At 50.5% G+C, this 12,671-nt stretch overlaps 6 protein-coding genes across 6 annotated transcripts; 3 read left to right on the top strand and 3 right to left on the bottom strand.

The window, feature by feature from the left end:
• Window positions 1–1,522: 1,522 nt before the first annotated feature.
• On the bottom strand, window positions 1,523–3,609 carry EDB82DRAFT_490594 (uncharacterized protein). The gene is made up of 2 exons (XM_025727900.2): window positions 3,107–3,609; window positions 1,523–3,051 (listed from the first exon to the last, which is right to left on the bottom strand). Exons 1-2 carry the CDS (start codon window positions 3,201–3,203, stop codon window positions 1,934–1,936), a joined length of 1,215 nt encoding a protein of 404 aa, XP_025588469.1. The 5' UTR covers window positions 3,204–3,609; the 3' UTR covers window positions 1,523–1,933.
• Window positions 3,610–5,309: 1,700 nt separating this feature from the next.
• Window positions 5,310–6,921, bottom strand: EDB82DRAFT_543858 (uncharacterized protein; the record flags this gene model as incomplete). Its single annotated transcript, XM_025727877.2, has 3 exons — window positions 5,310–5,682; window positions 5,733–6,334; window positions 6,391–6,921. The coding sequence occupies 3 exons, from the start codon at window positions 6,919–6,921 to the stop codon at window positions 5,310–5,312; spliced, it is 1,506 nt and encodes a 501-aa protein (XP_025588467.2).
• A 268-nt stretch (window positions 6,922–7,189) lies between these two features.
• EDB82DRAFT_490598 (mitochondrial 54S ribosomal protein mL54) lies at window positions 7,190–8,111 on the top strand. Its single transcript, XM_025727866.2, has 2 exons — window positions 7,190–7,593; window positions 7,671–8,111. The coding sequence occupies exons 1-2, from the start codon at window positions 7,368–7,370 to the stop codon at window positions 7,826–7,828; spliced, it is 384 nt and encodes a 127-aa protein (XP_025588466.2). The 5' UTR covers window positions 7,190–7,367; the 3' UTR covers window positions 7,829–8,111.
• A 68-nt stretch (window positions 8,112–8,179) lies between these two features.
• On the top strand, window positions 8,180–9,032 carry EDB82DRAFT_490600 (mitochondrial ribosomal protein L37-domain-containing protein). Its single transcript, XM_065608368.1, has 2 exons — window positions 8,180–8,540; window positions 8,597–9,032. The coding sequence occupies exons 1-2, from the start codon at window positions 8,216–8,218 to the stop codon at window positions 8,851–8,853; spliced, it is 582 nt and encodes a 193-aa protein (XP_065465822.1). The 5' UTR covers window positions 8,180–8,215; the 3' UTR covers window positions 8,854–9,032.
• On the bottom strand, window positions 9,025–10,846 carry EDB82DRAFT_533773 (uncharacterized protein). Its single transcript, XM_025727855.2, has 2 exons — window positions 10,369–10,846; window positions 9,025–10,307 (listed from the first exon to the last, which is right to left on the bottom strand). The coding sequence occupies exons 1-2, from the start codon at window positions 10,489–10,491 to the stop codon at window positions 9,174–9,176; spliced, it is 1,257 nt and encodes a 418-aa protein (XP_025588465.1). The 5' UTR covers window positions 10,492–10,846; the 3' UTR covers window positions 9,025–9,173.
• Window positions 10,847–10,978: 132 nt separating this feature from the next.
• On the top strand, window positions 10,979–12,671 carry EDB82DRAFT_89206 (uncharacterized protein). The gene has a single exon (XM_025727844.2). The coding sequence runs from the start codon at window positions 11,321–11,323 to the stop codon at window positions 12,557–12,559; it is 1,239 nt and encodes a 412-aa protein (XP_025588464.1). The 5' UTR covers window positions 10,979–11,320; the 3' UTR covers window positions 12,560–12,671.

Here is a 12,671-nt window from a genome sequence, read left to right on the forward strand (position 1 = left end):
TGTCCTGTAAAACGGATCCCAATATGGTCCAACCACGATGGACGGTGCCTGGAAATAATGGGGACTTTAACTGAAAGGGTGTGATATGATTGGGTGTCAAGTCCCGAATTCGTATTCGCATCTACTTGTAGAGCTCTGGTGGTGCCAGATCTGAACAGGGACCCTCTGCCCTCCTTTTTCGCATTCTTATCGGCCCCGCCAATCGAATTACTTTTTGCCGTGACATTAATGGGTTGCAGTACGTACTGCATATAAGAAATGCCAAGTGGTGGTTCATCATGATGAATTAAAAACCTATATAAGGAAATCTCAAAATCAACAATATTTTAGTACTACCTATCTCAACCTTTGATCTCACTGCTGACAACAGCAATCCTTCTGAGATAAAGAGGATTCTCATTCTCACATCATATCATAGACCTATGCTTAGACTTGTTGTTGCTTAGCCAAATTCTAAAGCATATTAGAAATGGGCTGATAAAAAGCCTTTGGGGCCAAGGCATGGTCCGAATAAGAAACCGATATGCCCTCCATAAGTTGTTCTCAATTATCGGCTATTCATTGATGTGACGATTCCTCGAATCATTTTCAGGGTCCTTGATGAATAAGGCCATGTCGGTAATTGGTCCATCTAGTTGGTTTTATTTTGACATATCCAGGGTCGCAACATACATAGTCAAACATCATCAGTATTCACATGCTAATTACTCGTTGATAGCTCATGTAAGCTGTTGGAGGACGATCATCCTAGTGTCTGTGATACCAAGACTTCAGTTTTACTTAATATGATTCCTGTCAGCAGAACCTTTATCTTGTCGCTTATAGTAATAATACTCAACGGCAAAACTCATTATATGATGAATTTGAAGCTACGATACCGCCGGAAATATTGTCCAGATCCCCAGTTACCACCCCTGAAATGGTAACAATAAACATCAAGAAAACATCCTATATCTGATCCTAGAGCCCCGGATCACTCCGATCACTTAAACCACCTCGTCTCCAATGCCCCACTTAATATGGGCTGACGCTTCCCAGGGGTTAACATTGTAGAGGATCTAGCACGTAGACCGTGTCCTTTCCGTATTTCCAAGGCAAACCGGTGGACGTTGATATGGCCGTTCCGTTCCGTGTTGTCTGTCCCGTCCTGTCAGCGCTGGGACTTGGCGACGGCCCGGACCGGGGCCTGTAAAAGCGCCGGTCCCGGGGGATGTCGATCCAAGCAACCAACTCGTTGCCTGCAGTATTACTGCAGTATCAAGTTCTTATGTTCAGGATGTGTCGAACGTGGGGTGCTTATGCTTAAGCCTATTGGGACTACCCATGAGAAAGCCTATGAGGCACGTTATCAACACTACCTCTATTCCTATTCCAAATCTCACTCTTCACGGGATCAGTAGCCGAGACACTAGGGTAAGTCAGCCGCTCGAAACCAACTGACTACTTATATCGGAATAGGTACCAAAGTTAGTTTAGTAGTTACACCTCAGCCGATCCCTTCGACTCAGTGGCCAGTCCGTATATTTGCAAGTAATAATTTTATTCCTATACCCTATACTATTAAATCATGAGGGGAATATTACCGACGCCTAAAACGAAGACTATCTACACGGTAAAAAGAATAGACTCGCCAGGCTAAAATAAGTAAAAGTAGAAAACATGCCAAATTCACCGTGTATCCCATAAAACAATGCGCAAAAATGCACAAAGGTATTCTCGCCTGTACGTGATGAGTCGTTAATAGCATGAACGTCGACTTCATGAGCAACTTTCCGTACGTCGTAACTTTAGCCACCAATATATCTCACCAAATCCTCGAAGTTGCACAGATAAAAAATACAGCTGTCTTGAACCTCACCGGAACGTACGACCAGTCTGCTCTTGTCATCCAAGACCAGAACGAGGCATGACTAGCGTCACATCGCTAGATTTTCTAAGCAACGATGCTCTTGCCGACAGCACCCCATCGAAGTTTTCGTAGTCCACTGCCTGAGGATCGGATGACTTCCTGACCGCAAGATGTGGTATCGTTGACACTGCCAACACTGGCCGCCAGCGCCTCTTGTCTACCAGCTTCACGGCCGATAACATACCCTGCACCAAACCCCACCACAGACACAACAATGACAACGCCGGCGCTGACAACCCATGTGAGGAGAGTTGGTGAGATAGTGGTAGGCTCTTCCGTCACCTTCTTCTTCTTGGTAGCCCGTGGGGTCGTTGGCAACCCAGAGCTGTTCTTGGAGGTTCTTGAAGGAGATCCTGATCCCCCGGCCCGTTTGCGGGGTGGAGATGGCGCGGCGGGGCGTTGGACCCTTCTTGGTCTTGGTTGTTCCTGTGACAGCTCCGACTCCGGCACAAGTCGCAGCTCCATCGGCTGATTGCTGGGTCCCACGCCTGCGCTGGCCGCTCGCTGAGCTTCAGCTTCCTCCTTTGATTTCGGTAAGCCTCTAGCTGCATGCGCACAAGAAAGAAGAGTGGTTAGAGATGCGCGCAGAGCTGCATCATTCTCTTCGCGGACCGCTGGAGACATAAAGCTTGGACCCGCACGGTGGGGCCGTGTTTGTGATCTTTGAGTAAAAGACGGTCGTGTAAGACCATTATGAGGGTGAGGAGGAGGCGCAGTTGGGATAGCTGGAGCAGAATCTCGTCTTTGTGTTGACGGATGAGTGAAGGCGTTGGGCTGAGGTCGAAAGACGGGTTGGTCTGTAGGTCGGTCAGACACTCCCCCAAGCGCGGTGACGTTATCACCATCTGATTCGGCCTCAGAATCAATGTCCATCTCCTCTTCCGACCGATGGGTGTTCTCGGTTGAGCTTGTAAGTAGACGGTCATCCTCACTGTCGCTCTCGTCGTACTCTTCCTGGCTACTCATATCGGCGGCAGACACGTTGTGGATGGCCGTATTTTGTTGGGGAAGCGATCTCGCAGGTTGTAAGCGGCGTCGGCGTACATAGGGGTTCCCAACGCGTAATCCAGTTGTAACTATCTCATCGCCGATGCTTGATAGAGACGAAGACGAAGGTTGAGATGCGACTTCTACCCATGATTCTAAGGCTCATTTAGTTGACGTGCGATAAGTCTAAAAGAGTTAATGGAAACTAACCGTCATAACGTCTTTGTTGAGGAAGCCCAGGACTCGATCTTGCAGGATTAGGGGACGTCCTATCTCCCTGCCAACTCTGGTTTGCCTGTCCGTCCATGTTGATTCCTTTTCGCTTCAAATACACCGATGGTTTGGTTGAAAGTCGAGTTTAACTGGAAACTTGGCAGTCGAGTCGAGTTCTAGGGGCGGAGTACGGGGCGTGACGGCTCAAGCCTACTTGCAGGGTGTAAGATCGACCGGACCACTAGCTTTATCTGGGCTTATCTGAGGTCCGGGGTAGCCTTTGTTCGAGAGGAGATTTGAAAGATGGTTGATGAAAATGATTAGGCGCAAAGAGAGGGTAGAGAAAAAAAAAGATAGAAGAGGTTGCTTCTTGACAGCGAAGCCGGGGTTCTGGGTCTTGCTTGGGCTTTGAATGATGGATAAATGGCTGGCTACTGCTCTCCTTTGTTACAGGCACGAGAGCACGTTTCGACGGCTATTGATAACGACTTAAAAGTAGAGGTACATGAGGAAGAGTGCGGGAAGACAGTGCGAACACATCACGCGCACCTGTGAGACAATCGCTCTAGCAACCCCAGATATGAACCAGATGTATGCATCTTCACTAACGCCGTAACGATGACGCTGTTTCTATCGCACACTGTCCATCTGGTAGCATCGTGAGCGGTGAAGTAGTCCTCACCAAGTATCTATACTTAAATCCCCGCCTCTCTTTATGAGCACGCAGTACGAACATACCGGTCATGGGTACAAGGCGGGGTTGGGTTGTCCCAAGTCAAACAAGCTCACAAAAACAACCTAGACAGTCGATCAAACAGCCAGATCTATCTATCCCAACGTTTTCTATACTGTGGTTAAAGTTTTCGCGTTATCAAAACTTACACCGAAACACTCAGTAAAGAAAGGGGGCTGACTGAAGCTGCTGACCATCCCATTGTATCGTACAATCTCACTCATCTGGCGTCATATCTATTATTTCCATAATATGATTGTCTGCCCATGTTTGTAACAATACGTGGGTCAATCACCAAGACCCTTTAAACTTCATCCTTATCGATCTGTCGACTTTAATGGGTCTCTATCATGCGTGTAACGTTGAACCCAGACAACTTCTTGAAGTGAAACTTTTGACACTTTATTCCTTGTTGATTTTCGATATATTTCTAAAAAAATCATGTTCTGGGGCTTCTTATTCTGAAGATGTCCAACAGAGAAACCTAATAATGTACTGAGAAATTTCATGAAATAGACTATACCAGCTGACTCTTATGACTGACCTTTCTGGACCTGTCGTCCATGACATGTCACCTTTCCCCAACAAATCCAGGGACCACCAGTGTAGCACAATCATGTCAATTTGCTCACGCGCGAGCAGCTTCCCGTAAGACTGGCCTCTTCACACACGCAGTCTCGGGCTGAGTCGTATCACACGCCACATATAGATTTCCAACTCGACGTCATAAGTAGACTATCTTTTGTCCTCAGATGTGCCAAGTCATATTGGTTGACTACTATATTCAATCACAACATTCACGATCATAGGCACAAACAGATTAAATAATTTTGATATGAAAGAAATCATGATCTAACTTTTATTGCGCCCCTATACCTGGGAAGTGGACATATCCCGATGCTACATAATCGAAAGAATAACGGCAGTGGTATACTCACCAACATCAAACGATGAAAACAAGTCCGAGTACAAAATACATGGTATAACAAATCAAGGTGGTCTAGACATTAGAGGCAGGAGATCATCACCAGCTGAAGCCTAAGGACAGGCAATGGCATCGTAGTGGTCGTGTTTCGAAAAGCCCCCAGGACCCTCAGAGTATTCGCAAGAACCGACTTGGTCCACTCCGCAATGTCTGCAAGCAGACAGAGGGAGCCTCTTCCCAAAGAGCCGTCAACAAATCCCTCAGAAGCCCACGTGGTGTCCGCCGTGAAGACGAACGATCAAAAGCCAACGTCAAAAAGCCACAAGCACCAGCGAGAGTGCCTTTGCAAGATGCCACGAGCCCACGGTCCCAAGTGTAATAGCCCCCAGGTCTATCAATGCTTACGCGTGAAGCGTATTCTCAAAGCCCACTACCCCACGATGGAGTTTTAACTTATGTTGAATCGACAGCCCACAAAAGCCCACTTGTTGGAAACCCCGCCAGAAGCCCTCGGTCCGCAACTGTTGCGCATCAACCCACGTTTAATCGAAAGAGATCTTGGAGCCAGAGAAGGCAGTAGGAGTGCTGTTAGCTCCAGTGCCGAAGCCACCACGGCCACCGCCGCGGCCACCACCACGTCCTCCGAAACCACCACGACCGCCGCCACCGCGGCCACCGCCACCACGTCCTCCGAAACCACCGCGACCGCCACCTCGGCCACCACCACGGCCACCGCCGAAGCCACCGCCGCCGCCACCGCCCTGTTGAGGCTTGCTGCTGGCGTAGTCCAGACGGACGGCACGGGACATGCGACCGTTGCCGATAGGGGCACCGTTCTTGGCGTCGAAGACCTGCTTAGCATCCTCAACGGAGTTGAAGCTGACATAACCGAAACCCTTGAGGTTACCGCTGTCACTGTTGAGAGTTAGTACGATAAGCATGTTGATAAGAGCAAGGTAACTTACGGGTCGGTAGGAAGGCGAACGCTGGCAACAGCAGCAACCTCCTCGAAGAAAGCGCGGACGCTGTCCTGGTCAACGTCGAAAGGAAGGTTACCGACGAAGAGGGTGTCGCTCTCAGGGCTGACGGTGTCACCATGGCGCTGAGCACGGTCGGCAGCGCGAGCGGCAGGGTTGGCCTCAGCAGGGCGGGCGTTGGCGTAGTCGAGGTTGATGGCACGACCCTCAAGCTCGGTACCGTTCATGGTCTCGTAAGCCTTGGTGCAAGAGGCGGCATCGTTGAAGTCAACGTAACCAAAGCCACGGCTGCGGCCAGTACCCTTCTCAGTCATGACACGAGCGTTGGCAAGACCCTCAATGTGCTTGAAGGCCTCGTAGAGGGCGTTGTCATCGATAGACCAGGACAGGCTGCCGGCGAAGAGGGTAGTGGGCTCATCAGACTTGGGCTTCTTGGCATCGGCATCACCATCATCCTCAGCCTTGCGCTTCTTGGAGGGAGCCTCCTCAGTCTTCTCGACCTTGGCACCAGCCTCCTCATCGGAGTCGCTGCTGTCGGAGTCAGAGTCGTTGTCGGAGTCGTCAGAGTCGGAGTCAGAAGAATCGGCCTTCTATGTAAAGTATTAGTATAATGTAGTATGCTGAGATAAAGTTTATATAAACGAACCTTCTCGGCAGCCTTAGCAGCAGGCTTCTCCTCCTCGCTCTCAGAGTCAGAGTCAGAATCGGAGTCAGATTCAGAAGACTCAGCCTTCTTAGCGGGAGCAGCCTTAGCAGTGCCGTTGGTCTTGGCAGCCTTGGGCTTCTCCTCCTCGGACTCGCTGTCGCTGTCAGAGTCGGAACCAGAGTCAGACTTGGAGTCGGACTCGGAGTCGGAAGAGTCAGAAGATTCAGCCTTCTTGGCGGGGGCAGCCTTGGCCTTAGCGGCCTTCTTGGGGGCAGGCTTCTCCTCCTCAGAAGAGTCGGAGTCGGAGTCAGAGGCGGAAGCCTCAGACTCGCTCTCAGACTCGGACTCGGAAGAAGACTCGGGCTCGGCCTTCTTCTTGCTCTTCTTAGAGTCCTTCTCCTTGGTGACCTTCTTGGCGACGGGCTTGACGTCCTTGGACTTGGAAGACTTGGAAACCTTTCCGGCCTTGACGGTGCTGAGAGGCTCAGCGACCTTGGTCTTCTTGCTCTCCTTTGTGGTAGACTTAGCCATTGTGATTATGTATTAATGTAGAATGGGGATAAGGAAGAAGTAGTGTCTAAGCGGAATGAATAGACGTGAAGAATGATGGGAAGAGGGCGGATGTAGAAAGAGGAATTCTATTGCGACCGGCACTGGGTTTTAAGCTGGAGGCTGGCTCAGGTATGCGCGACAGAGTTTTTTTTTTTTTTGCCGTCAAAATGGTGGGTCAACTAAAGGCGGTGACAAGTCTGCGACTTACAGGGAAGGTGGTGGTGGTGTAAGCGGGTCCGTGCTTGCCTGAGAAATCAGGTCGCCTGTCATTGGACATCCCATTCACTTAGGTTGAGCTTCAAGCTACTCGGACGTAATTATCAAGTCGCCGATATCGATTGAGTCCATTGTCAGTTTTGCGCGCCGTCCCACGCTCCATTTTAACAAACGAGTTCATAAGCCGACGAAGCTCAATTCAGTTCACAATGCCTACTCCCGAGTCCGAGCAATTCAAGGCCCAGAAGCCTACCGTCGCTCCCACCTTTAACGGCGTCGACTACGATGATACCAAGGCCTTCAAGGCCGCCGAGGATGCCCTCATTCGGGAACAATGGGTCGGCGCCATGATGACCCGACTTGTTGGTGAGGAGCTGAACAAGTGCTACGTTCGTGAGGGTGTCAACCACCTCGAGAACTGCGGCCACCTCCGAGGTTAGTTTGGCCGCATATGGAGCACTACTGAGGTCTTGAAACTGCGCGCTGGAGTATCAACTAACAATTAAATCTAGAGCGATATCTTCAATTGCTCAAGACAAACAAGATCAAGGGCACCAAGTTCTTGCAACAAAACTATGTCGACCAGAAGGAACAAGATCTTGACCTGGCGGCCAAGGTCCACACAAGCGACAAGATCGCCAAGATGAACCATGACCGATTCTCTTCGTAAAAGGGAAATGATTTTAAGTCATGGCTTGGGATGGAAGTGAGCGGGATTTGGTTATCTAAACGGGAGGGACCTTTTAGCCTTGATATCACAACATGATTGTGACCAGCTCGGCTTGCTATTAAAGGTGTAATGACCACCTTGGCCTTGTATGACTGTGTATATATCAGGGAAAAATGAAATGAAAAGAACCCATAAAGAAACTGCACAATCTCTGCATATTGGATCCAATTATATAAGTCGTTCGAGCTTGCGCGGGCTTTTGGGGCAAGGCTGACAATTAGAGGTTGTTTGACTTCCCATTGGCTCTCCACATCTAGCACCTCCAAAATTTCTCCAGAACCTCGAGCCTTGTCACACTCCGACTACCAACATCCACCGGCAATCATCATGTTTTGCACTCGGTGCCTGCGCGCCACTGCCCTGCGGCGGTCACAGCCCATCTTTCGTCAGTTCACGACGACGACGCCTTTCCGATATGCCGAGCCCACGCTTTCGACCCCCGTTACGGCACCTGGCGAGACCCTCAAGGATGCTCCTGCCCCACGATCATCATGTGCACCCGGAACTGTTCTCAGCGGACTGAACTACACCAAGACTGGGCAGGACCCTGTTGCGAAACATGACGACGAGTACCCAGAGTGGTTGTGGAGGTGCTTGGATGTGAAGAAGAAGGACGCTGATGCGGCGGACGCAGACGCTGGAGACGAATTCTGTACGTTTTCACAATGCCTGATCTGTGCCAAACAATTGTACTAACATCCTCTACAGCAAAATCTAAGAAGCAAAGAAAACTGGCAGCAAAGCGTCAAAAGGCTCATGAGGCCAAGCTATTGGCCGAAGGCAACCTTGAAGCCTTAGCTCCCAAGATCCCTATCCAGCAGCAGTCTATCAACATTCTTGGCGAGGAGAACAAGGGTGTTGAACACAACGTTGAGGCCGCACAAAAGCGAGAAGAGCTCAAGAGGGCGATGCGAAAGGAGAGAAAGGCCAAGATTAAGGAGACCAACTACCTTAAGTCTATGTAAGCTTGAAATGGCTATCCATAAATGTACAATATTTGGAAGAGTACTTAACTCGAGTGTACTATATTTGTGTATATGGTATTCTGAATATCAATGAGACCACTAGACCATACATCACATATTATCATGAGTGGCTGTCCCTTTTATCCAGCTTATTTCATATTCAGCATAATTCAACGATATAATATTTATTTATATTGGTTATATGTAGTTTAGCATACCCAACCCATTCTGAACTGTCATGCTGCTCGTCTAATCATGAACACAGCTTGGTGGATAAACTGCTTAAGGTCGCGAATTCCATTTTTAATCTCTTCCATTTTTCAGAGAGCACTCAGATCCAGGGGGATACTACTTCCTCTTCCTGCCCGGTATCTTCTTGTTCCTCCTACAAAATCCCTGGGCTTTGGGAACAGACCCTCATCCTTGAACTGCCACCTGGGGTCATGGATCTCAATGTGTCCACCACTAGGTGGTTGCGAAGGCGAATGCGTAGGACTTGGTGACTTTCCTCCGTTTGCGGTCAAAGTAAACATACTTGGATCCAACATGGAGTGGCGGAGAGAGGAGCCTCGAGAACGTGTTGTTGGTGGCGGAGGTGAAGGCGCACTCGCTGGAGGGGGAGGAGGTGCGGCGTTTGGTGATGCTTGACCAGCAGCACGAATGGTAGCCTGCGCAGCAAGGGATGATGTTGCATGGTTTGCTCCAGGCGGAGGAGGAGGCGGCGGAGGTGGTACCGAGGACCAAGATCCTGGGGATTGACTAGGGGGCGGAGGTGCTGCAGATGGAGGAGGTGGAGGAGGAGCAGCTGGTGCGTGACTCGAAGGCGGTGGAGGAGGGGGAGCTGAAGGTACCAAGTTTGGTGAGGATGCAGAGGGTGGCAGCGACATAGACGAGGGTTTCCGCGATGTCGGCAGCGGAGGCGGTTTCTTCCCTATAGGAGGAGGTGGAGGCTTGGATCCCATCGGCGTTGTCTTCCTCAAGCCTGCTGCTCCTCCTGGAGGCGGTACTGGAGGTCCTCGTCCAGGGATTGCTGGCGCAGCAGCTGAAGGCGGTCTTGGCGCTGAAGCAGCAGGAGGCCTGGGAACAGAGGTGATGGTTTCGGAATCGGATCGATAAGAAGACTCGGAATTGGCGCCTGTGTCTACACCTCCTCCTCTCTTCTTCAGCTTGGGCATCCCCCCTGCGAACAGTCCACCCAGCTGTGGCACGGCATCGGTAGTTGCGGTAGAGTCGCGAGATCCTTGGTCGCTGTTACTTCTTGCCCGGTTTCCAGGAACTGATGGTGCCAGGCCGGGAACAGGAGGAGCACCACCTATTTTCGGGACAGGAGGCGCGCCACCAATAGGGGGGCCAGCGGAGGAGTCAGACACTTTCCCAACTACTGGTGCTGAACGATCGTTGGTGGTAGCTTTCTTGAGGGCTCTGCCTTTGTGAATATCTGATAGAAGAGCGCCCTAGGATGAGTTGTCAGTTTCTATTCAAGCTGGCGCAGTTCCTCACCATGAATGGACATACCCTGTTACCTGCTCCTCCTGATGGACGTCCAGGAAGACCTCCTGGGGGAGGAGGAGGCGGAGGAGGAGGACCGCCCATACCACCAGGCGGTGGTGGAGGGGGCGGAGGAGGAGGAGGAGGCATCGTGAAAGTGGTTTGTGACGTCGGAAACCTCGAGTGTGGTGTCGCGAATAAGTTCAGATGTCGTCGGTAGGATGAATGAGAGCTAGGCGATTCGGGGACCTCGGACTAAAACGGTGGAGTGTCCAGATCCTGGGTGATGTATAAGAGTCTACAGCGCAACGCAGCCAGGCGAGGCAACAGTGATAAATAAACCCCAGTTAAAGATCAGATATAAAGAGGTTGAAGTTATACCTTGGAATGCTGAATCAGTTGAGATCGGATATCCAAAGGCAAGAGCCACATCATGTTTCGTCATGGCCAATGGAACGCTGACGCTGCCCGCAGAAGATGGAAGGCAGCACCGCTACTTCCCTTACAGTGGACACGCTGGGCTGCGCCCCGCTTTGTTCTAGTGCCCAAGTTCCTTGAAGATACAGCTTAAAGAGTCACAACGACTGGTTTCTGTCAGGATCCATGCTTGGTACGCATGATCAGTCTATTCAGGTGTTCTGATATCCATGGATACTCCTTGAAGTTATAGTTGAAGTTAATGGCCAACGCATAATTGAGAAATTAACTATATCATTACCAAGTCGTTCAATCTGACTTCCCAGCTCTTATCGAGGGACAGGCCTATCAACGTGTGTCACTCATGGACATGTGGGTCCTCCCGCTCGCGTATCATGACTTGCGAAATTCAGAGTCGGCTAGTTTCTGAATAGCATCAACGACAATTGAGGTGGGGAGAAAATTTGCTTGAGGGAACGACGCAGGCAGGCAATCAGGGAAAGGGTAATAACTTGAGTTAAAAGCGCACGATTATCGACATCACCGCTCTGGATTACTCACAATGTCTCGCCTACCCGCTCGCCAAATTGGCAATGTCTGCTTACGATGCGCATCCACGCCAGCGCCTATAATTGCCAACCAAGCCTTTGTCAGCGGAACTCTCCTAGCCACTGTCCGCCACAGCCGAAAGTCTGCGATTAGAGGAACGAGTACACGATGGGCTGCGACATCTTCGACATATCCTGATCTCAACATCCAGCCCGCCAATGCGGAGAAAGTCCCCAGGCAACTGACCGATCCAACACAACTGGCAAACATCGTGGAAAGCACAAAGAAGAAGTTTCTTGCGACAGATGGTATCCCGGCGAAGCAATTGACGACTGCGGCCCTCGAGACATGCCTCAAGGCTGCTCAGGCTCTTCAGCCGCAGATCCACAGAGCCGAGGCTCAATCGAGAGCATCAACGTCAAAGCTTATGGAATTGGGAGCAGAGCGAACTGGTCAGAGACCGAACACCATGGATGCGGGGCTGGCCGACAGCGTCAAGAAGATTTCATACTCGGCGTACGCTATCATTTCGCAACCCAATGTTGAGATCACACCCGCTTTCCTTGAGCTTTACGTTGCCATCCAATCCTCGCTTGGTCGACCCGAGTCGCTCCCCGCTGTGTTTGAGATGTATGCGACCAAGAAGAAGCCTGTGGTGAAGAATGGTGTAGTTCAGTACGTGGCATCAAATCCCAATGCTGCAGTCAAGGCCATTGAGAAGGACGTTGCCGACATGGCTTTGCAGACTGCCATTGATTCCAAGCACCTGGACGCAGCTCTGGGTATTGTAGAGGCCTCATTCAGTCTTCCCGCCTTTAAGCGTCAGAAACTTATCAAGAACGCCACTACTCCTGCCCTCGCCCTGGGTACCCTCCCGTTTGGCATCTTCGGCCTTGCAACCGCATATGCCACATACTGGCAAAACACAATGGACATGTCGACAGCAACGGGAATTGGTATTGCTGGTATTTCCGGATACTTCATGGTTGTGGGATCGATGGGAATGATTGCCAAGCTGAGTAACAAGGACCAGATGAAGCGTGTGACATGGGCACCAGGTACACCGCTACGGACCCGTTGGATGAGAGAAGAGGAGCGAGCGGCAATGGACAAAATTGCATGTGCCTGGGGATTCAAGGAACCTTGGAGGCACGGAGAGGAGTCTGGGCCTGAGTGGGAGGGTCTCAAGGAGTACATGGGATACCGCCAGATGATTCTTGATCGTGTTGAATTCATGGAGGGCATGAGCTAATCCTACATTGCCCTTGGCTACCTATCTAAATGTATGTCATATCTGTACAAAAGAGATTTTGAAGTCTAAATGCCTTGTAATGAATCCTTGGTACCCGCCTCGCTTCGCTTTT

Source organism: Fusarium venenatum (assembly GCF_020744135.1).
Source record: "Fusarium venenatum strain MPI-CAGE-CH-0201 chromosome Unknown EDB82scaffold_1, whole genome shotgun sequence".
NCBI classification, from domain to species: Eukaryota; Fungi; Ascomycota; class Sordariomycetes; order Hypocreales; family Nectriaceae; genus Fusarium; species Fusarium venenatum.